Below are 24,261 nucleotides of genomic sequence, written 5' to 3'. Positions count from 1 at the left end.
AACAAGTACAACCTTTAACCAAATGTGATTGAGATATGGTTTGTCGAGGGATAATAGACCGGTATCATTTGAAAGTGGTTAAAGAAATATGAATCAAATATTTAATTAACCAAAGTGTGAGATCACGATGCTAATTATTAAAAAATATGAATAAAATATTTGATTGACAAAGTGAAAGTGTAAAGTCACGAAATGAGAGATTCATTCGGAAAAAATATGTGATGAAACATTTGAGAAAATAAGTTGTTTTATCGAAGTGAATAAAATGTGAAATGAGAGCGTTATATTTTTTATTTTAATAATTTTAAACATTGAATAAATATTATAATTTTTTTAGTTTATTTTATTTTTATCTTTATCCGTGTGAATTACACGGAAATTTTTCTAGTTCTTATAACGCCGCTTACCACACTATTAATAAATTTCTTTAATAAAATTAAAATAAATATTGTCTAGACTCTGGTCTCCTCTCCTCCCATCCTTATTTTTCTGTTATTTCTTCTCTAAGCTATCTCATATTTCTATTCTCTCTTTCAAGATTGTGAACCCAAATCCTAGGGCTACCTGATCTACATAATAGACTTAACGACTTCGAGAATTGATAAGGAACTCATAAGCCTTGGAGATTTGCTTGAATATCAATTCACCCCCAATGATTGGATTCTTATCTGAATGTCATTTCTAGTAGTCTAAAAAAACGGTAAAACCCATCCGATTTGTTTTATTCAAATTAAATTCAAATTAAATTAATTCAATTCGTAATTTAAACTATTTTACTAATTAATACGGATCGAATATGAATTGAATATGATTTATACCATACAAATTAATATATTATATATATTTATTTTATTGTTTTTTAAATGTGAATTTGAAATTATTTAATAATTTTTTTTTATAATTAATTCATTTATTTTATTTTTATTTAATTTAAAAATAAAAAAATAAATTAAATAAATTATATATTTTAATTCAAATTATTTTGGATTAATTGGATTATTCAAATTGAAGTTAATCTCATTTAATATTTTTTTTATTTAATTACTTAATTTTAATTATTTTTATTAAAATTTGAATGTTATAATTACAAAATTCGAATATGAAAAAAAAAATTGTTTACTAAATTATACAAAAATAAGTAAAAATATATTATATTAAATTGAAATTTATAAAAAAATATATTGAAAAAAATATATTTATTTAGATTGTTTTGATAATTTAGATAATTTAGATAATCATAATTCAATCCGAATTTCATTGCAAGTTTCTTATACGATTTTTTTAAATCTTTATTGGATATAATCTGAGCACTCTTAAGATATGATAATAATCAATACCCATTAAAACCCTATGTCAATAATGGGTGTTGATTGATGCACGAGGGTTGATTTGAAGAAGATAAAGATAGGAGAGTGACTTTGTAGCGTAGAATCAACTGACGATTTGAGGATAGGCTGGGTTCGTGACAAGGAAAACAAGCTTTAAAGTGCAAATACAATAAATAAATAAATAAATAAAAAATTCCAGCGTTATGTAGAGAAAAATTAAAGGGTGGGAGGCATTTATTTAATTTTGTTAAAGAAAAACACCTCATCTGAACACCACAACATAACTATGACATAAATACATGTCTTAAGAACATAACAATACAAGTTTAATCATATGTTTAAGTTTGGATTCACTTTTAGAAGAATATTCTAGGATTAGATAAATAAATAAGATATAATACTAAATTTTTAAATAATCAAAAGTTTAAAGTAGAGACCGTTATTTGACGGGCAAGTGAGACATATCGTTGATACCCTTTTCACGTGTAATCAAATATCAAATAAAAAAAAAAATCTATAAAACGTGTTTGAATACACAAAATATTTTTTCCTCTAATTCTCGATGAGTAAATTAGATGCCGACTCTACAAAAGTTAAAGCTGGTATAAATTGACGTTTTTAAATGTATTCTAGTCAATCTTATTATTTTAGTTTTTCGTCTCACTCGAGACTGGAGAGAAATATGAGTTATGAGGCACGATTACCGAGTTTAAAAACTCTTTTTCAACGAATAAATGACAAATATTTGTTAGGGAATAGATAAGAAAGTTTCACAAGAAATTACAATTTTGAAAGATAAGATAAAAATAATTGCAACTGAAATCGCAGGTAAGAAATAAAAAAATTGAGAAACCTAAAGTCAAATTACAAGGGAAATGAACTAATTGTTGAACTTCGTGATAATGTTCTTAACTAACAAACACGTCAAATCAAATTACCAGAGAGGTTGATAATTTATTTTTCTAATATTTGGAAAATATATATTAGTTTGAGTAATATTTTGAAAAATAAATGTTAGTTTGACTGGGAATTTAGTTGCTTCACTTTAAACATAATCATTTCAAATTTTCATTTAAAGAAACATAATTTCGATTCATTAGAAATTATCATAAAATTCTATTTTCATAATAAATATTTTTCACAAGATTCCGACGAAACGATTTGTGGATAATAGGTGGTAAATAGGTTGGAACAAAAACATGGAAACAATAGTTGCAAATGTTATTTTACCGCAACATTGCAAGTTATTTGTCGCACATATCATTGCAAATGATTTGTTATAAATTATGTCTCAAATGAATTGTCGCAAATCAATGTCACGAATTTCAGTACAAATTTCATTACTATTTTACGGAAGATCTCATTCACATTCTCTTTACATTGTAATATTCTTCCGAAGTATTAATTTTACCAATAATTCCATCGACGTCACAAAATGTACACATTTTTGTAGTGAAAATAATTTTCAAAAAAAGTTGAAGAGTATAACAAATCATGTTTATTATGATTAATTATCTCAACAACATTCATTAGATGAATTTTCCTATTAGGACACCAATAAAATAATTTATAAAACCATATTATATAATATAGTCATGTAGAACAACAACTCATTTGTACTTTTCTTTAATTTAGCGGAGGTAGTGTACTTTTCTAAAATAGTTAAAAAAATATGTTAACAATCAACTAATTTAATCTAATACCATATAAATCAATCAATACAAATCATATAATTAAACATAGTCTTTCAATATTATTAATTATCTATTGTGTTCATAGTATAGTTGGGCAATGGGTTGGATAAATACGAACTGACACGATTCAACACAATATTTATACGGAACGACACAATACGATATTATCTCACTCGAGTCTTGGGTTGACACGGTACAAGCACGAGACGACACGATCACGACACGATTATGAGTTTATACGATCGTAACACGGTTACGAGTCGACACAGACACAACACGAGTATGGACACGACACAAGTATAGACACGATACGAGCACGAGTATACACACGAAACGACATAAATACAATTAGTCACGTTACCTAAGCTACACACATTAACATTCTCTAAACATATTACATTTTTATTCAATTAATAAATAATTTAATTTTATAAATGTAATATTTATAATTAAAATTAAACATACTCAAATATAATATTAACTTAAATAATATAAATTAAAAAAAAAATTATATGAATAGAAATGTGAGTCTATTAATAATTATTTTCAATATTATTTTTTTATTAATTTTTAAATTTTAAATTATTTATAATTTTAATTATTATTAATACATTAAATAATAAATATATGATAATAATTTTAATTTTAATTTTAATAATATAATAATATATTTATAATTTCTACCCACATTTCCCACTTCCTTACTCAAATTACACACATTTACATAAATATTACCAAATTAGCACGTCTCTCCATTGTCTCATAATAATTGATCATATATTTAATTATTTATTATCATATCATTTTAAAAAATCTTAAATCACTCCAAAATTTTACAAATTAATAAGAAACTTTATCAAAAAAAAAAATATAATTTATAAAATAAATAAATTAAATTGATTTTATTAATTAAATAAAATTCTAATTTAACGAATAGTTATAAAAACATTTTATAACATAAAAAATCTCAAACTACTTTTAATTATATTAAATAAAAAATTAATAATATATTAATTTCAATAATTTTTTCCTAAAAAAATATTTATTTACAATAACAAATGATTACATATTTGTATATCACTAAATCAATTAAAATATATTAAATCACTCTACAAATTTTAAAGTTAATAAAATATTTAAAAAAAAATTATATTTCATCATAAAATAAATTTCCACTAATTTTAATTTTATATAATAATAAATATCATATATACCTAATAAAATAATTAAGTATAAATTCTTATCTAATATTTTAAAATTATAAAATTTCACATTTATCGTATTTAACTAACTTAATATATATATTTTTAAAATAAATTAATAACTTTATAACAACTAATTTAACTATTTTATTTGAACAATTATTTATATATTTTAAAGCACATTTTAAATAATTGACCTTCAAATTATTATTTATAAAACTATAGGTTAAAATTTATATTTACACATTTTACATATTAAATAAATTTTTAAATAAATTTAATACAGTAACTTATTAAATTAATTTAAAATTTTTAATTAAAATAAATTAATAATCATAATTTATAATTTTTACCAACAATATAATTTAATATATATAAATAATAAATAATTAACATGAGTGTGTCAAAACAAGATTGTGTTGACATGATGACAAAATATATTTAGAATAACACGAAACACAAATTTAAACACGAGTTAGCATGACACGAATAAACTCGTGGACACGAATAACACGACACAAAAGAGTCTGTGAATTATAATATTTTGAGTGGGTCAAGACACGATACGACACGCATAAGATTGAAACACGACACAACACGATACGATTGAGAGTCTAACACGACTTGCCCGAGTCAAATACAAACGTTTATGCACGATGCCCAACTCTAGTTCATAGTCATACATGGAGAACATATGTCTACACTCTTAGACAAAAATAGAAAGACCATCAAGTGTGGGCTACTAAAATTTTAGATTAAGGTTGTAGTTCAAACCCCTATCCCGATTAATAAAACATGTCATAAAAAAAATTGAGTTGCATATCCTAAAGGATAAACATAGCCAACCCTAAACAAAACATATTTAACCCTATTCGATTTCATCTAGATTGAGAACGATTCTTAGTTTAGTACTTAAAGATGACAGTCAAGGTCTCTGTATCAACTTTCTCTATTGACGTCCCGCAACTAAGTACCATGCACTAGTGTCGCAAACTCTAGAGCAAAGAACCTTGGTCATCCTTCTAAGAGTCCGAAGTAAGGGAGGCACTAACAAGTCGGGAGTAGAGGAGTCTAATCAATTCAGTTTCAGCCCCAAGAAGAATTTTTTTTTTTGAAGAATGCACAAAGCAAGTAAATAATTTTTTTTTCTGAGAAATTAACCGCACAAACGGATCGAGATCCAACTAGAGTCGTCGGGGTAAAGGGATGTTATAGATGGTGATGGTGATGGTGATGGTGATGGTGATGGTGATGGTGATGGTGATGGTGATGAAGAGAAGTCACTTACTTGTTGAAGACAAATATATCAATGAAGCCAAACTTATGGATTTTATTAGGAAAAAGTTACACAATAATTTAATTATAAGGAAGGTGGCATTTGTGAGTTTTATACCCAAGTCTTTGGTAGGGAAGATTTTGCGTAAAGACTTGTTGAAAGCCAATTTCTTTTCTAAACACGCTAATAAGAAGATGCTAAAATAATACTTTTGAAAAATCATTTATTTGTAACACCATTTCATTATATTATTATTTATAACTAATAAGACTAGGCCTGAAGAGATGTAGACATAGAAATAAAATTTGTTCTCCAATTCTATTAGGTCCCAATCCTCAACTTAATAATAATAATAATAATAATAATAATAATAATAATAATAATAATAATAATAATAATAATAATAATAATAAGTGAGTCTAAACAAAATTTGAGAAATGAGACCAAATAAATCAAAACCATAAAATAGAATAATTTTCAAAACTTACATAAATTTGTTTGATGGAAAATAATAGAGAACGGAAAATATATGACAGGAATTTATAGGGAAATGATGTGCTATCTTGTAGGTGGATTGAAAACTTAATAGGAGAGAGAATTGTCAAATTTTTAATCCACTTACAAGATGCCACATTATTTCCCTATAAATTTCTGTCATATATTTCCCGCTCTCTGTAATTTCTCTTGTTTAATCATTATCATATTGCCATTCTTGTTGAGAGTACTATTTATATAGACGAATAACTATAATTAGAGTAACAATTCCAATCATACATTAATTTGCACGGTAAAGATATAAACAAAATAATATATATATTAAATAAAAACAATATTAATCAAATCTTTGAATTGTTTTAATTTGTAAAATTAAATTAAATCCAAATTTAATTTTTATTATATTTTAAAATTTATCAAATATATAAAGTTTAAAAATAATTTAAAAGAAATATATAATAAATGTGTACCATCATATAAATGACACATATATTAGGTGGAAAGAAAATTAATTTAGATTTTTTTTTTATCAAAAATTAAATTTGAATTAAATTACCAATTAAATTATATAAAGTTTTATGGGTTTAATATTGTTTCTTATTATATACTTATTTGGAAAATAAAAGTAATAAAAAATCATCTAAATAATTTATTTTATGTTTTTTATATTTATAATAATTTTAATTATTTAATAACCAAATTTAGTAAAATTTGAAATTTATAAAAAAAATAAAAAAATAAATATAAAAAATAAATAGAAAAATATTTAAAATTAATATATATATATACATATATAAATAATTTAAAAAATATGTGGTAATAACTTTTTTTTTTTTTTTTTTTTTTTTTTTTTTTTTTTTATATAGTGTCTTAATTTGTTTTTTATAATAATAAATTATTTTAATAAATAATTGAACAAACATTAAAAAATAATTAAATTAATATCATAATCAAATATAAAATATAAAAATATTTGCTAATAAGAAAATTATTCCTACAATATTTTTTTTATAATAATAAATTATTAAAAATATTTAATATAAATATATATAGATATAATTAAAAATATATATATGGTAATAAAAAAATAATTTATTCAAGTATCTTAATTTATGTTTTATAATAATAAATAAATCTCCCATACATTTCTTAATAAATTTATAACTTAATATATTTAGTTAAATATATTTTTAATTTTTTAAATTAAATATTTTTATTAGTTTGTTTTAAAATTTTTAATTTTGTTTTTAACGGACATTTTTTTTTAATTTCTTTTATTTTAATCTTTTTAATTAATAATATATTAAATATATATATATATATATATATATATATATATATATATATATATTTTTTGATATTTTTCTTTTTAAATTTTTCGTCAATTCTAAAATATTATTTCAAGTATGGTAGAACATTGATAAATGAATACTTTTGGACCAAAAAGAAATATTCATTTGATGAGATTATTTATTTATCGATTAATGAATATAATATTTATTCATCGATAAATAAATAATAATTTATTTAAATGATATTTTAAATTTTTTTAAATTATATCATTAGGTATATATTAAGTTCAAATGTACTTAGAACTCACTATCTTGAAGAGAATAACACGGTTATAGAATTTTCTATGAACGAATCATTAAAGCTGTACTAAATGATATGGTAAATGATCTCGAACCCGAATGATCTCGAACCCGATGATAGTATCACTATACCACAAGTGTCATCAAGAGAAGCTTTTCAAGTTATTGTGACTATACGAAATTACCTAGTGCAACATGATCAAAACATTCCATAAGTGGTGCATGCTTTACACAATATGAAGGATCATATGCATTTTGGGGAATAAAGAAATAATCAATTTTGGAGACATTTTCGAAAAAATATGACTTATTAATGGGTTTAAAAATTAGTCATGGGATAAAATGTATTCATTATATATTATATAAATAAAAATATATTATTTGAAATATAGTGATTATTCATTTATATTTACATAGGGCCTATAAAGACTTCATTTGTATTTATTCGTTAATGCAATAGGCGATGTTATTCGTTAAGCGCATTGGACCAAGTTGGGACTGAAGAAATTTATTCATTAAACGAGGTTATTCATTTATCGAACATTAATTTATCGAGGTTCTACTCTCTCTCTCTATATATATATAATGTATTATTTTGTTTCTTTATAATAATAAATAAATCAAAAAGAATTTTCAATCTGTTTAAAAACTTAACATATTTTTTTTGGAAAAACGACTTAGGGTCATTTCATTAAAAATTCCCAAAAACGGGAAAAAAATCACGAGTTTAAGAGATCATTCTAGACAGGCCTAGAATGATTTTGAAGTCGTAACATTTTGAATAAAAGCTAAAAAGCTAAAAACGTAAATGAATTATTTGTTTACAATGCTTTCAATTCTAGTGAGTTTAAAAAACGATAAATTCCAGTTCCTGCAGATATTCCAGTTCTGCTTCGTGCTTAGAATTCTTCTCCACGTTCCCGCGAGGGCGCTGCAATCCGATACAATATCTTTCCATAACTCGTCAATGCTCCTGCGGGTTCTGTCATATACCCTTGCATTCCGTTCTTGCCAAATATTATACACCACTGCTCCAAAGCCGCACTTGAACACGCTTGTTGCAAATCTATTTCCCTTGGCTTTGAGTAGTGCTGCTTCTTTGATTTCATTCCATTCGCTCGGGAAACTGATCAACTTCAGGCTTTTATAGAATCTGTCCCAAAGCTCCGAAGCAATACAACAGCTCCCGAATAGGTGATCTATTTTATAAATCACATTGCAGTAGGAAATTGGTCTGAAATCTTGTACTTTCTCAGGTACCGCAGTTTTGGGATCAAGGTTAGGACCGCTGTATTCCATTGCTTTAACATCTTCCTATTTTTTAAAAAACTCCAGAACCCCATTAGTAACATCTTTACCCACAACCGACCAATTATCTTTGAAGAATTGTGCATTAAACCCATCAGGACCCGGGCTTTTATTCCCATCAATACTAAATAGAGCTTCTTTAACCTCAACCTTCGTGACCACCCTTATCAACTCGCGACTATCTTCTGCAGAGATTTTCCTATCAATAATTTGATACAAGGTATTCAGGTGACTTTGATGCTGCTTTCTTGTACCCATAAGTTGCTTATAAAAATCGATAGCCAGATCTTGGACACCCTTTTGACCCTGAACATATTCACCATCATCATTCTTGAGCCTGTACACATTGTTTCTCATGTTTCTAGATTTGCATTTTCTGTAGAAGAAACTTGTGTTTTTGTCACCCAAAGAAAGTCAACTCTGTCTTGATTTCTGTCTAACAAAATTCTCTTCAAGTAGACTCAGCTTCCTGAAGTTTTCAAGCGCATATCTTTCTGTTTCATTGAGTTGTTCATCACTATCATCCCTTAATAACTTTTTTTGAACCTCTTCCAGTTCTTCTCTAGCAGCCAGAACTTTATTGGAGATATTGCTGAACTTCTTCTTGTCAAAGCTTTGGAGATGATTCTTCAGGAGCTTAAGCTTCTCAGAAACCCTGTACATGTTGGAACCTCTGACATCTGTTGACCATACGCTTTCGAGAATACGCTTGAATTTATCATTATCCATCCAGAAATTGAAAAATTTAAAGGGCCTTTTGAACCTTTCTTCCTTTTCCCAGAACAATTTAATCGGGCAGTGATCAGATATACCCGGATTCAAAACATGAAGTTGACTTCTCGGAAATTGATTAATCTAGTTCTCATTTACCAGACATCTGTCAATTCTACTTTTTCTAATTTGCTCATTCCCTCTCGTAGAAGACCAAGTGAAGAAGTTCCCAGAATTGGTAGGCTCGATACAACCCATATCTCGGATGCAGTCATTAAAGTCAATCATATCCCGAGTAATTTCAGATTCTGGGCTACGATCAGATTCATTTTTGGTTACGTTGTAATCACCGAGGACAGCCCAAGATTTATCAATACCGATCCAGTTTCTAAGACAATTCCAGAGGAGTCTTCTATCAGTGCTTGAGTTGCTACCATAAACAGTAGCAAGATTAAACACGATTCTTGTGATTCTGTCTTTGACCTCCACCAGGATTGCTTGATCATTCGAAAAGAGAGTCATCACCTCAACAACATTGTTATCCCAAATAACCCAGATTCTGCTCGTTTTATCATTTGAGTTGTGAATGATTTCCCAGCTACTATCAATACACAGTTTGCTAACCTTCTCAACGTTCCGACTTTTGACTTTTGTCTCAAGAATACCCATAATAGTGATCTTCTGATTCTCAATGATCCTCCTAATTTCTTTACATTTTAGAGGGTCATTGAGTCCCCTTATGTTCCATGTCACTATATTCATGAATGAATATAAGTGTTGGGTTCCTGACTTTCCAGACTGTCCTGGACCTCTTCATTAGAGAAATCATAAGCATCACTTGCCTCACTATCATCAATGGCTACAGTTTGATTACATGGAATACTATTGCCATTAAGTGAGGGTTGCCTCATGTAGATCTCATCTTCTCTCATGATAGATTTAGTGGCTTCTGGATCCAGGATCTTTCTGCTTTTTCTTCGATTTTCATCTTGTTCTGCTTTAGTAGGTCTTTTCTAACTTTGAACCTCTTCACTACTGGATTCATGTTTGTTATCGGTTTTAATTTGCCCTACTTCAGAACTAAGGCTCACTGCCTTATTCAAGACCAAATTGTCTTCTTCTGCACTTGATCTTTTGATTTCACAAAACCCAAGATTTCCCAGTCCATTCTCAAGAGCTTCTTTATTACTTATTCCAAGATTCTCCTGTTCATCATCTCGAAAGGTGGCTCTGAGCCTAAGGATCAGGTCATTTCGAATTTTGATGACATTGTTTTTTCGGTTCATGCTTGCATTCCTAGAACTGTGAAGAGTAGACTCACGACCTGTTAGAGTGCCTTCAGATCCAATTTTTCCTGTTTCATATGGACCAAGTATTCCCCGTTCCATAGATCTTTGAATTTCAAAAACTTTGGAACCAGGACATGTAGTTACATCAAGACCAGTTTTTGATCAGTATTGGGATCGGTGGAGTTAGGACCAACAATAGTATCATCCACAATAATAGGACTTGTTCCAGAATCAGGACCAATATAGTCGGGATCAGTAATAGTTGCACATTTTTCATCAGGACCTGTAGTAGCAAGTCCCGTAGCTTGAGTAGTTTCATGATCAACAAGTCCAAGACCAGGTTTAATATGGTCAATATGGCTAGGAACAGTAGCTTTATGAGAAGCTCTAGGACCGGTGTGTCTATGTCCAGCTTTATCAGGACCGATACCCTGATCAGGACTGGCATTTTGAACATGACATATTCTTGAGAAAACAGAATCCCTAGGACCGGTGCCCTGAACATGACCAATATGATCAACGTTAGTAGGGTCAGCTTGTACCCTTACCCACTTCATTCTTTTTCCTATCTTCTTCCTTACCCTTATTTGTTCTTGCTTTTGGTTGCCCATCTTATCATCCTCAGTGCGTTCATTGCTGTTAAGTTCAGACCTGTTCACATTTCTCTCAACCTGAGCCTGGTTAGAGTCATTGATATCGCTTACTTGAGTGTTTTTATTGGCCTTCGATTTTAGATTATTATTGACTGGACATTTATTCGTAGCGTGTGTGAAAGTGCTACACCATATACATCGATTTGGTTTCCATTCGTATTGTACTCCAATGTCAAATAAATTTCCCAGCCTATCTTTAAGTTCAAGATTGATTGGAAGATAGCTACTTGGATTGATTTCGACACTAACTCTGGCCACAGATGCACGCTCGTAGTCTTCCATTGCTGGGTCAAACATAAGTGGTTTGCCTATAATGCTTGAAATATAGGCCAGGCCCATCGGGTTGCACATGTGTGGTGGAACATTCTTGAGATTCACCCAGATTTGTTCAAGTTCAGGCGGTCTATGATTAGTATTAAGTTTCTCGTTCCACTTGTACAACTTGAATCTTTTTCCCCTGATAAAAGTATATTCGCTCTCTATGATCGACTTTATTTCGCTTCCATTCCTGAAGGATAGAAAGTAGAATCCGTGATCATTGATTGTGATCCTCTCTAGACTAGAAGATTCCCACTGACCCATCAACGTTCTTTTAACCTCAGCAAATGGTGCCTTCATGTTGCCCATAAAATGACCAACTATGACAAACTCCCATGCCTTGACACATTTTTCTTCAATTTCTGGTGGGAGCTCAAACCGGTGCGGATGATCAAGTGTAATTACCTTTGGGAATAAGGTGTCTATCTGGAATTTTCCCTTTTCTGGACCGCTCATGGCATTTCCATTCCACACCTTTCCTTCTTGACAGGTTTTGTTTGGGTTGCTCATGATTGTGTACACCTTTGTTTTATTACATTTCGAAATTTCCTTCATGGCGTCAACCGTCCACTTGATCACTTCATCATATTGGTCTTTGTTGAAGAGATTCCAATTCTTTAGATAGTGACTGTTGAACTGAGCATTCAACTAATCATTTCTTTCTTGGGGCATCGTAATCTCTTGTTTATTAATTTGGAAAAATAGCTTATTCATCTGGTTTCTCAGTCCTGCCAAATTTGCTATTTCGTTTTTCCTCACTGACCACGTTGGACCAGCAGTAGAATCCTTGTTATCAGTCGGAGTATTTTCTTTGCCAGGAATTGCAGCAGTAGGAGGAGCTGAGGAGATGACTATTTCAGGGATGCTATCTTTCCTGACTTGTTTGTTCTTTTCGGCCAATCTAACCCTTATATTTCCCACAAAACCGTTGCCTTCAATTGTTCCGATCTTCTGTAGAATATCCCCTTTAGTGCTCTTCTCTTGTGTATCAGTTTTCCTCTTTTGAATGCTATCAATTGGCATTTTAGGATCCAGATTACCGAGTGGAGAAAACGCACCCAGGTTCAATATCTTAGGGTTAGCCTCGGGTGTCACAGTTTCCTTGGGATTTACTTCAGCATTCTTCTTAGAACTTAAGTTATTTGCCTTCATATTTTTCCTTTCTTTGATTTTCGATCCATTCTTACCCTTCTTAGCTGTTTTAGAATTATTCGATCCGGTTTCTTGATTGATCTTTTCAATTTCAGCACTTGTTTTGGAAGAATTATGCCTTTTTGCTTTTGGTTTGATCTTTGTTGCCGATATCTTCTTCATGGACTTATGATATTCGAGGTCGCATATTATTGTTTCATCATAGTTAGTGCTATCGTCTGATTCCAAATCAACATCTATGCTTTGGTTCTTTTGATTCAGCCGATGGCTCATAGCTTTGTTAGTAGATTTATTATCTTGGCGATTAGGACCGGTAGAAGGTGGATATGTGATGTCAGGACCGACATTAGAAGAGCTAGGACTGTCATTAGAAGAGCTAGGACTGGCATTAGAAGAGCTAGGACCAGCATTTGAAGAGCTATGACCGACGTTTGAAGAGCTAGGACCGTCATTTGAAGAGCTAGGACCGACATTTGAAGAGATATGACCAATGCCATGAGTAGTTTTAGTGTGTCCAGGACCGACGTTATCAGGATCAATGACTTGAATATTCATATTATCCACCCTTGTTAGACTCAACTTTTTTGCAACTAAATTATCTTTTTCAGACCCAGCCAAGCGAAAACTGTTGGCTAACCCCATATTAGACCCGGCCAAGCGAAAACCGTTGGCTAACCCCTCATCAGACCCGACCAAGCGAAAACCGTTGGCTAATTCTTCCAGTGTCATACATTCTTCACCTCTTATACTCTGACTTATATTCTGACCCAACTTATTTGTAGCTTCCATGAGATCCATACCCAGACCCAGATTTTCAAACAGCTTGTCATTCATGATGTCATCAATCAACGAATCAATATAATTTCCAGCCAAGCTTTCACCATTGGCTATACCAATCAAGTTCAGTTCATCATCCTTTAGATCTGTATTATTAGGCTTTTCTAATTTAGTTGAATTTATTTCCATGAATAGCTCTAACTCAGATCTAATTTCTTCAGTGTTTCCAGATTCTGTTAGACTATGTCCTTTAGCAGTTTCAGCTAGATATGCAGGCTGTTTAGAAGATCATATTTAGTTAAATATATTTTTAAATATATTTTCTAATTTATATATATATATTTAAAATATACTTATATACGAACATTATAAATTAAAATAATAAATATTTATTATATTTTATAAAAATTTTATGCATATATATATATATATATAAATAATTAATAATTTTAATACTAAAAAGAAAATTAAAATCTCTTGCACCCACATTCGATTACACCTCTTTCGACATAATCATAGGCCATAAATCACCATTTGTTTTTTTACTCGATATTCTCAACATTTGATTACACATTTTGACATGAACTTAGGCTTTGAATCACCTCTCATGGACGTACCTTTATATTTTCTCTCCAATGTTTGCGTTACTCAACGCTTCCGCATCATCTACCAATGCTCACGCACTCACATATAAAATTACTTTTAGAGTGATTTGAACTCTGGTCTTAAGTATGAAATGTTAACACTATAACCGCTAGACCACTTATGATTGTTGAAATAGTTTTATAAGTTTGTGTATATATATATATATTTTGTAAGTTACATTTTGAATAACTATATAAAACTTTCATACTCATACCAAAAATACATGATAAAATAATTATACCTTTTATCTTAATATTAAATAAAAATATTTCCGTTAATAGTGATATATGTAGCATTATATATAATAAAAATAATTAAATTTCTTATCTTAATTTTATTTATTAAGTATAAGACACATTGAATATATATTTTAAAATTATTGTAATTTTTTTGTTGTTGAATTTATTTTATCTTTTCTATGTGCATTCCACGTGAATTTACTGATTACACCTTTCAATTTTTTTTTATGAAGGCGACAAGTGAGCGACCTATCACAGGATGAAATTCGACCCGTGTGGCACTAGGCTAGATCTACTCAGATTCTAGTTAGTAAGCCTTTATAGACAATAAAAGAAGAACTTAGAGAGAGAAAGTGCTTTGAAAATAAGAATTCTATTGAATGAATACTTGATGTTTACAAAGAAATATTTTTGAGGTATTTATAGGACTAATTACAACAACTATACTAATGATACTTCCTAACTACCATATTAATTATATAATCTCCAACTATTCCCATTAATGATATTCTCTTAACTATCTCATTAATGGGCCTACTTCCCAACTACCATATTTATTACTCTAGGGCATGCTTTCTCCAATGCTTCTAGAATATTCCATGTAGTGGGCTTACTTGGATGATTGGGCCTCCTTTGGGCTAGGGAGATTAACGCACTGTTAGGCCAAAACTTCAATGAACCTTGACATCCCTTGAACGGGTCGTGACACTAATGAGCCATAACATTCTCCCCCACCTAAGTTGTGGCCATCCTCAGCTCGACCTTGGATGGGTACCCTTCAATCTTCTATTTGAATTATCACGAGTGATCCTTTCTTTCTCGGCTATACTCGACATCGGGTAGATCTTCCCCACACGCCGCTCGTTTTTAAGTGGTCCCTCGTATCTGCGCACAAGCCCCTTGAGCTCAGCTTGTAGAGACTTACACTATTGCGAGAGTAATTTCTCCATTCCTCGGCCCTTCTCCTTAAACCTAATTGCACGCCTCCTCAAATCTGTCAATTTCTTCATCTTCTTGGTGTCTATCCAAGGATGCCTGAGCAAGATCTGCTTCCTCTCATAAGGATTTGACGAAGGTGGACTGATTTTCACTAACGTAACATGTGGCCAAACCTTGTGGATTTTTGGTTGTTTGGTGTCTTTGGCCTTATAGTGCTGTGCAAAAAAACCGGAAAACCGGTAACTCAATCGAACTGAACCGATAGTTAACCGATTTCATTTTAACGGTTTATTGGTTCTAGTAGTTCCGGTCAACCGGTTAAACGGTTCGATTTTCGGTTTACCTATTTTTCTAACGGTTTAACCGGTAAACCAGTAATAATTTAATTATATATTTTTATATTTTATAATTTGTATTAGTTATTTTTATAAATAATAGATATATTATAAATAATATTTAATAATCTATAAATCTTTTTTATTTTTAAATTTTAAATTATAATTTTTATAAAATTTTACAAAAATAAATTAAAAACAAACTGAAATAATTTATTCAGATAACCATTATTTATTATAACTTACCGATTTCACTTTCCGTTCTATCGGTTGAGAAGGAGATTCAATCATATTCGCATATACTTGTTGGTCAAAGACTAATCGACATACTGAATTTGAATTTTATCAACAAATATATAAAAAGCTAACAAAATATCTCTAAAATATATTATATTTTACAATAAAATTATATATTATAACATATTCTTAAATATATCAGAAAAATATATTATAATAATATAATATATTATAATAGAGAAAAGAAAAGATAGAGAATAGTATAATAGGAAAGTGCAAACAATAATTTATAAAAAAATCATTTCATAAATTTATTACTTAATTAAAAAAATTGAATTATCGGTTTCTGGTTAAACCCGGTTAACCGATCGGAACCGACCAAAATCGGTAGAACCAGAACCGGTAAAACGGATACCATTAATGGTCGGTTAACCGGTTTGTAAAATAAATGACAAAACCGGTCTTAACTGGAACCATTTAACTGGTGAACCGGTTAACTGGCCGGTTGAACACCCCTCCTTAGCCTTGAGTCCCTCGAAGGCATTCACACCCGCTCTCTGAACTTCTCAGGTACTTCTCCTTTTCCCTTGGAATCGTCCCCATCATCCATCTTAGCAAAAGTGGCAAATTTCTCTTTACCACATTTGCAACCTCGACTGAATCGCATTATCGAGAACATGCACATACCCTCTGATTCTCTTCTTGTTGGTATCACTCTAGTCTTTCCGTGATCCAAAATAATAAAGGAATCAAAATGAGTAACTATGCAAGCGCGTACCTGATCGAACTATTATAGTCCCAACACTACATCGTAGTCATCCATAGGGACTAATGTAAATGAGATTGTCCAATTCTAGTCTCCAATCCTGGTGTGCACTTTCTTAGCCTCCTCGATTACCAATTTGGTTGTTGTACTCGCAGACTTCATCGTCCCTCTCGTTGGGTGGATGCGAAGACCCAACGCCTTAGCCACTCCTTCACACATGAAGTTGTGAGTAGCTCTAGTATTCACTAGTACTTTGATGTGCCTTCTTCCGATCAAGGCATCCATGAACATCGAGCCCCTCTTTGTTCCCTTAATCGGTTCTGCAATACTAGCCTTCACAACATTGAGTAGTCTTAAGGATCATATTTGAGTCCCTTCTTCCTCATCAGAGGACTCAATTCCTCAAACTATTTTAACCTTTTTACATTTGAATGGGCACATTAACTTTATGTGGTTGGTAGCACCACAAATGTGACACGTTCTTGGCTTACCTGATTCGTGGGATTGTCTTCCCAAATTGTTGTTTGGCTGCCACTTCTTGGGTGGGCGGTCTCCCCCACCTTTCTCCTTATCATGTGGGCGGTCTCCCCCACCTTTCTTCCTCATCATCCCTGATAATCTTTGATCTGTCCACAAATACTTTGAGCTCGATTAGTCTCTATGCAACTGTAATTGCCTTGGAGACGTTCTACACCTTGGCCCTTTGCGGCTCCAACTGCTCCCAATTCTTTAGTCCATTAACAAACGCGAACAGAGCCTCCTATTCTGTTAGACTAGGTAACTCGAGTATCAACTCCTGGAACTCCTTCACATACTCCTTGACGGTCCTGTTGTGCACAAGTTGACTTAGTCGCTTCCTAACTTCGAAATCAACATTCTCTAGGAAGAATTGACGCTTGAACTCGGTCTTGAAGTCTTCCCATGTTTCCATCCTCAACGTACCTCGTTTTGTATCTGTTTTCCCCCTCCTCTACCATAGTAGTGTCATCTCTATAAGAAAGAAAGGTGTTGTTTCCAACTTGGTACGATCATCGAATATGCTTGATGCCCGAAAGTACCTCTCCATGTTCCAAAGGAAGTCCTCCACTTCCCTTGTCCTTCTCGAGCCTTTGAATGGAGTTGACTTGGAAATATCCATATGAGGTGTCGCACCTCTATGCTCCCCTCCATTCCACCCAATCCGACTTTCCATCGCATCGCACCTCCCCATCATTTCCCTTCAAAGGGCGTCGATCATCGCATGAGTTTCTCCTCGGATTGTCTCGAGTACTTCCTGTCGGATATCATTAATCTCCCCTCAAATCGATCCAAGCACTTCTTCACGAATGCTTCGATTCGAATTGTTAATGATCCACATGACCTCATTCACCAACATTTCACTTATCTCATCCAACATCGTCACTGTATCGGTCACCGCACTAAACACTTCGAGAGCTTCTTGGTTCTCGCTCATGCCTTCTTCAAGTTGGGTCATTCCATGGAAGCACCTCTCTCAATAGATTTATCCCTCTTGTATCTCTTATCCTTATATTTGTCGGTCGAAACTTTAGTGACGGTAGTAGTACTTAAATCCATCTCTTTCAGCTTGAATGCGGAAGCACAACCTTGCTCTAATACCACTTGTCACAGGATAAAATTTGACTAGTGTGGCACTAGGCTAGATCGACTCAGATTCTAGCTAATAAGATTTTTTAAACAATGAAAAAAGAACTTAGAGAGATAAAGTGCTTTGAGAATAAGAATTCCATTGAATGAATACTTTGTGTTTATAAAGAAATACCTTTGAGGTATTTATAGGACTAATTACAACAACTATATTAATGATACTTCTCAACTACTATATTAATTATATAATTCCCAACTACCCTATTAATGATATTCTCCCAACTACCTCATTAATGGGGATACTACCCAACCATTACATTTATTACTCTAGGGCATGCTTTCTCCAATACTTCTAGAATATTCCTTGTAGTGGGCTTACTTGGATGATTGGGCCTCCTTTGGACTAGGGAAATTAGCGCGCTGTTAGGCCAAGACTTCAATGAACCTCGATATCCCCTTGAACGGATCGTGACACTAATGGGCCGTAACAAACCGGTCGAGAAAGTGACTCTTGCACGTGAAAACAAAAAGGAAAGAAAAGTGTGTGTGAACGAGACTCGAACTAGCAACCTAGAGGACCACGTGTACGCTTGGCCGAAAATCAAAAGAAAAGTAAATAAATGGGAGGCAAGGGATTCGAACCGTGATCTCCCATATCTTTTGACTCCCCATTTTTATCCATAGTCCATGCCTCCATTCCCGAGCCTCTCGAGCATCCCGTGTTCCCAAGCCTAAAGCTTAAACCCTAAGCCTAATTAAAGGCTTGGTTGTTTCTACTACTTAGTTATTTAATCTGTTTTCTATTTTAGAAGCCTCAAATGAATTTTTAAAATTATAAAAAAATAGAAAATGATTTAAAATATTTTCTAAACAAATTTGCAACTTATCTCACTGGACTTGTTTGGGATACTTTCTCTATTTTGTTAAACTTCTTGTGCACTTAATTTGAGTTTCACAACTCCAAAATATATGAGGAAAATTATGAGATGATTCATATATTGAATATGATCTGTTTAGAACTAGCATTGATTTTTGAAATAATTTCACATATTAGTTAAAGTTTTCCCTCACGTGAATATGTACGACTTTAACGTTATTTTTTATAACTTTTTATTATGCCCATTGGAACATACATATCATGATTATGAACAAATTGGGCATGACCCTTATAAATAATAAGTTTTCCCTTTATAAACATTCCTAGAAAAAAGATTTTCACAAACAATGTGTAAAACTGTCGTGTTTTATAAAAGACTAATAATTTCGTACTAGAGACCGTCCATCTAGACAGGCGTGTGGACCACAATGTCGAGACCTTTTCCCATATGTAATTAATCACCGAACTAGAAAGAATTTCTAAAAAATAAAAGATCATTTTCTTTCATAGTTTCCGATAGAGCAAAACATGTGGCAACTCTTATGTAAAAGAGCTAAAGTATGTACAAACTGATTTTCGGGTGTACAATATTAGAATAATATGACTTTGAAAACCACGGTATAAATAAATGGAGTCTAATAAGGTGTGACTCATTTCCTAAGAAGACAACATTTTTTCTTGAACTACCATCTTTGGAAAAAGAAAAAAAAAAATGATTGTTGGTTAATAATGACCAACAAACTCCACATATAATGTATTAATTAAGGAATTTTGGGGGCAAATGCACGTTGTATCATATGAAAGAATAATTCAAAAATCACATACGCACAAAAAAAAACATTTGGTTTGAATTACGCTGGGCTAAACTCCAAATTGACTTAGGATGGGATCTAGTACGAAATATGATAAATGCGAGCAATACTTGGTGGGACTATGTTTAGATGAATAATTTTATCATATTGAACACATATTTAATTTTTGATTTCTGTCTATGAAAACAAAAAATCTTTGTATGAATTAAAAGAAAATTCAATTCCAGATTGTGTCTTATTGGAGCGTATTTTCTTTAATGACCGTGCAACATGTGAATATATCCGCTCTCCTTCTCAATCTCATACATTTTCACATATTGGTGGAGAGAGATTAGGTGACTCTGATGATAAGTCACTAGAAAATGAATTTATTGACTTGTAATACAAGATTTGAACTAAAACAACATAATCTAACACGATGTCAAGTGGCAAAAAAGACCAAAGATTTCTTCAAGAAATACTAAGAGAACTAAAAACGATTCTCCAATGAAGAGGATAGAGAAAGTTTTTACAAATTTCTAGGATATAAGTTAACAAATGCAATCATCTTCACAGTATCGTACTTCATGTTCTAATTCATTGTCCCCGCCTACGATTGTGTCACATACACCAATGCAAATATGTTTAGATATTTGTGTTATAGAAATATGCATTATATGGGGATCCGGATATTTTAATCACATATCTCATATTCTTGTAGTGAATTCAAACCTTGTGTTTTTTTTTAACTTCAAAATAACAAAGAGCGATAGAACTTGATCAACTTTTGTCTTAGTGACTTGAGCTTTCTACCATCCGAACATTGAGTATGTACTCTTTTTAATTTATTTTTCTAAAAACTGAAATTATGACTTATTATTTTTGTATTATACTGTTGCTAAAATGATGTAATAAAATTATTTTTGTTTGTTTGTAAACAAAAATCTCGTTTTTATTTTTGTGATGGCTATGCTATTGTATTTTGAACTTAAGAGTATTCATATATATGATGACTATACTCTTATTTGAAACTTATTTCTGTCACAGTCCCTTCTTTGAGTCTCATATTTTCTCACTAAAGACTACTATTTTTGTTGAATATTATTTCAAATTCTTATAGAAACTTCAAAAATTAAAATTAAAAATAATAGATTGTTTATTTGTCATGATTTATATTAATATTAATATATTTTAAGCACCACTAAACTAAACACAACAACTATTGATCATCATGTGCCTATGACATATTATTAATTGTTTATTGGGAATTTTTCAGAAGGTTTAGTGGAATGCTGGTTAATTTGTTTTTGGAGATTACTATTTAACGTGTGAACAGTTTGCCTAAAGATCATTTCACTCACGGTGCTGAAATTGTACGATTCTTAATCAATAATGATAATTCGTGTTTTCGAGATATAAGAATGAATTTTGAATGTGTTAGACTACTAATAATCTGTTGTGTAACACATTACAATTTAATTTATTTGTTGAACGTAAAATTTCATTTTAAAAGAAAATGTTAATGACTTTGGTACATTTTGCCCATAGTGAAGCATGAAAGCGGTGACCATTTTTTTTCATTCGAAGTATACAATGTCTACAATGATATTAAATGTGTTAAAATTATTAATACAATTATACACGAATGAGATGCAACCAATTGATCAAGCACAAGTACATATCAAGTTCACTATAACTAACATACGAAAAATATTTAAGGTATATATTTTGTCATTTTCCACGTTTAACGATATTAGTTTATTTGTTTTATATATTATTTAATATATTATATTTAATAGAATTGTATTGATGTTATTGATGACACTCATATACAAATACATTCTAAGGCAAACGAGTGACTAATTATCTGTTAGACTGCACGTCTAGCTACGTATCTGTTAGACTGCACGTCTAGCTACATATTTGTTAGACTGCACGTCTAGCTACTTATCTGTTAGACTGTACGTCTAGCTACGTATCTGTTAGATTGCACGTCTAACTAGTAGCGCGTCTAATAACCAATACGTCTAATAAGCCTATTTCAAGCTAAGTATGTTTCGATGCACCTGCACAAAAATAATTAGATGGCTTAGTTTCATTCTTATTTAAGTTTTACATAAGTTCATCATTAAAATATCGTTACTCAAAATAATTTGACCTAACAATTTCCCCCTTTTTGATGATGTTAAAACTTTGCACAATTAATTAGATAAGATTAGCACCCATCAAATTAAGGTAAGAATGACACTTGTTCGCAAACTACACAAATAAGTTCCAAAGACCAATATTCCAAAAACCAAGTTCAGAAACCAACAAAAGATAGTTTAAAAGAGAGGAGATTATTGTTCTTCCCTTTTCACGTTTGGGTAAGAAAACTCTTCACCGGTTAGGAGGTTTTGAATTGGAGGGAGAGTACGACCACCACGACCACCTCTTCCACCACTTCCACCACCACGGTCACCGCTGCGACCTCCACCTCTTTTGGTTGGTCTACAACCTCCTTCATCAACGAGTTTTCTTTTGGATCTAGTGCCTGTCAAAACACCTCCTCTACTACTTTTGCCGCCTCTTGAACTTCCTTCCCCCTTTTGAACATTATCAACGTCAAGGGACAAAAGGTTTTTCTCTTTATTAGTAGCAATTTCAACATTTTCAACGGCATGAATTTGTATTGCGAAGGAATCAGCTTGTTCCATACGTTCAGCATCGACTCTATTCATGTGATTGATTAACTCAACCACTTGATCTTGAACCATATTCACTCCAGCCATAATTTCTTGATGAAGATCAATGTTAAATTCCCTTTCACAGTCAAATCTTTTGGACTGCTGTTTGAAGAAATTCTTTTCGAATTTGGAGTAGGTGTTGTTGAGGATGTTAATCTCATACTTGTTCATCTTCATGGTCTTCTCCATTTCTTTATGAGTTTCAAGAAGAGAGGCAACTTCCTTCTTGTTTGATCTTTGACCCTTTTCGATACTTAACATTTTGGATTGCAAGTCAAAAACATTCTTCTAAAGAGTGCTCATCATCTCCTCCATAGACTTTAACAGCTTTGTTCCTCCAACGGGTGTTCCTTCATTTGATGGCACTTCATGAGAGTCGGTAGGAGCGATTTTAATTGGACTAACATGAGTGTGAACCTGCAAAGACTGCTCTGGTTCATCTGCCTCAAAAGCAACTTTAGAATTATCTTCATCTCCTAGAATATCTTCACACACCTTTTGAATCTGATTAGAAGGTACGTCAGAGTGAAGAGGAAGGTCAACAACCTTCTCATAGATATTAGCAGTTGTAATTTCTAGAGGTGGTCGAGGAATTGCTTCAATACTTTCTGATGACGTATCATTGTTGTCTTGTTCCCCCTCAGAGGAAGAACTCTTATCAGATTCCTTTTCTTTTGAGGGTTCCCCCTTAGAACGTGCTTCGATATGCCGACTGGCTTCAGCCTCCTTCACTAGAGATGCCTCTGTTTCAAGAACAGGTGATTCCAATGCATCTCCTTCTTGAATAATATTCGGTTGAACGGGTTCAGCATTGATCTCTTCTTCTTCAAAGATCAAATCAGGTTGAACTGGATCCGGAGTTTGTTCAACTCTGGGTTGAGCCATAAGGCGTTTTTCTTCAACAGACAAATTTCTCAGTTCAATGAGATGAGCATCAGCTTGCTCATCTTCCGATAGGATCTGGTCACTATCTTCAGAAAGTTGCATCTTCTCACCTTCATCTGAAGAACTTCCAACAGGATTTACTCCTGAGCAGACAGCTTCATGAACGTATTTGAGGACCATTCAGATATAGTCTTGCATGATTTCGTTAAGTTTCTTCAAGGTCTTCTCCTTTACATCAACATTCTTTTACATTGGATTGAAGTTAGCTTTTCTTGCTTCGAGCACTGGAAAAAGAGCTCGACCTCTGAGATTGGCTTCAACCAGCTCCTTTCTTTTTAGAGCTTCATATACCACAAGTTTTAGCCCATTTCAGGACTCGCTTCTCTATGTTGACCAGCTTCAACCATTTCTCGCTTATACT

General features: G+C 31.8%; 1 protein-coding gene across 1 annotated transcript; it reads right to left on the bottom strand.

Annotated features, from left to right (window-relative positions):
- Nucleotides 1-22,568: 22,568 nt before the first annotated feature.
- LOC124942214 (keratin, type I cytoskeletal 9-like) lies at nucleotides 22,569-23,216 on the bottom strand. The gene has a single exon (XM_047482676.1). It carries the CDS (start codon nucleotides 23,214-23,216, stop codon nucleotides 22,569-22,571), a length of 648 nt encoding a protein of 215 aa, XP_047338632.1.
- Between the last annotated feature and the right edge of the window lie 1,045 nt (nucleotides 23,217-24,261).

This window comes from Impatiens glandulifera, chromosome 1, assembly GCF_907164915.1.
Source record: "Impatiens glandulifera chromosome 1, dImpGla2.1, whole genome shotgun sequence".
Lineage (NCBI taxonomy): Eukaryota > Viridiplantae > Streptophyta > Magnoliopsida > Ericales > Balsaminaceae > Impatiens > Impatiens glandulifera.
The sequence above is the reverse complement of the archived record's forward strand: the minus strand, read 5'-3'. Positions and strand labels throughout refer to the sequence as shown.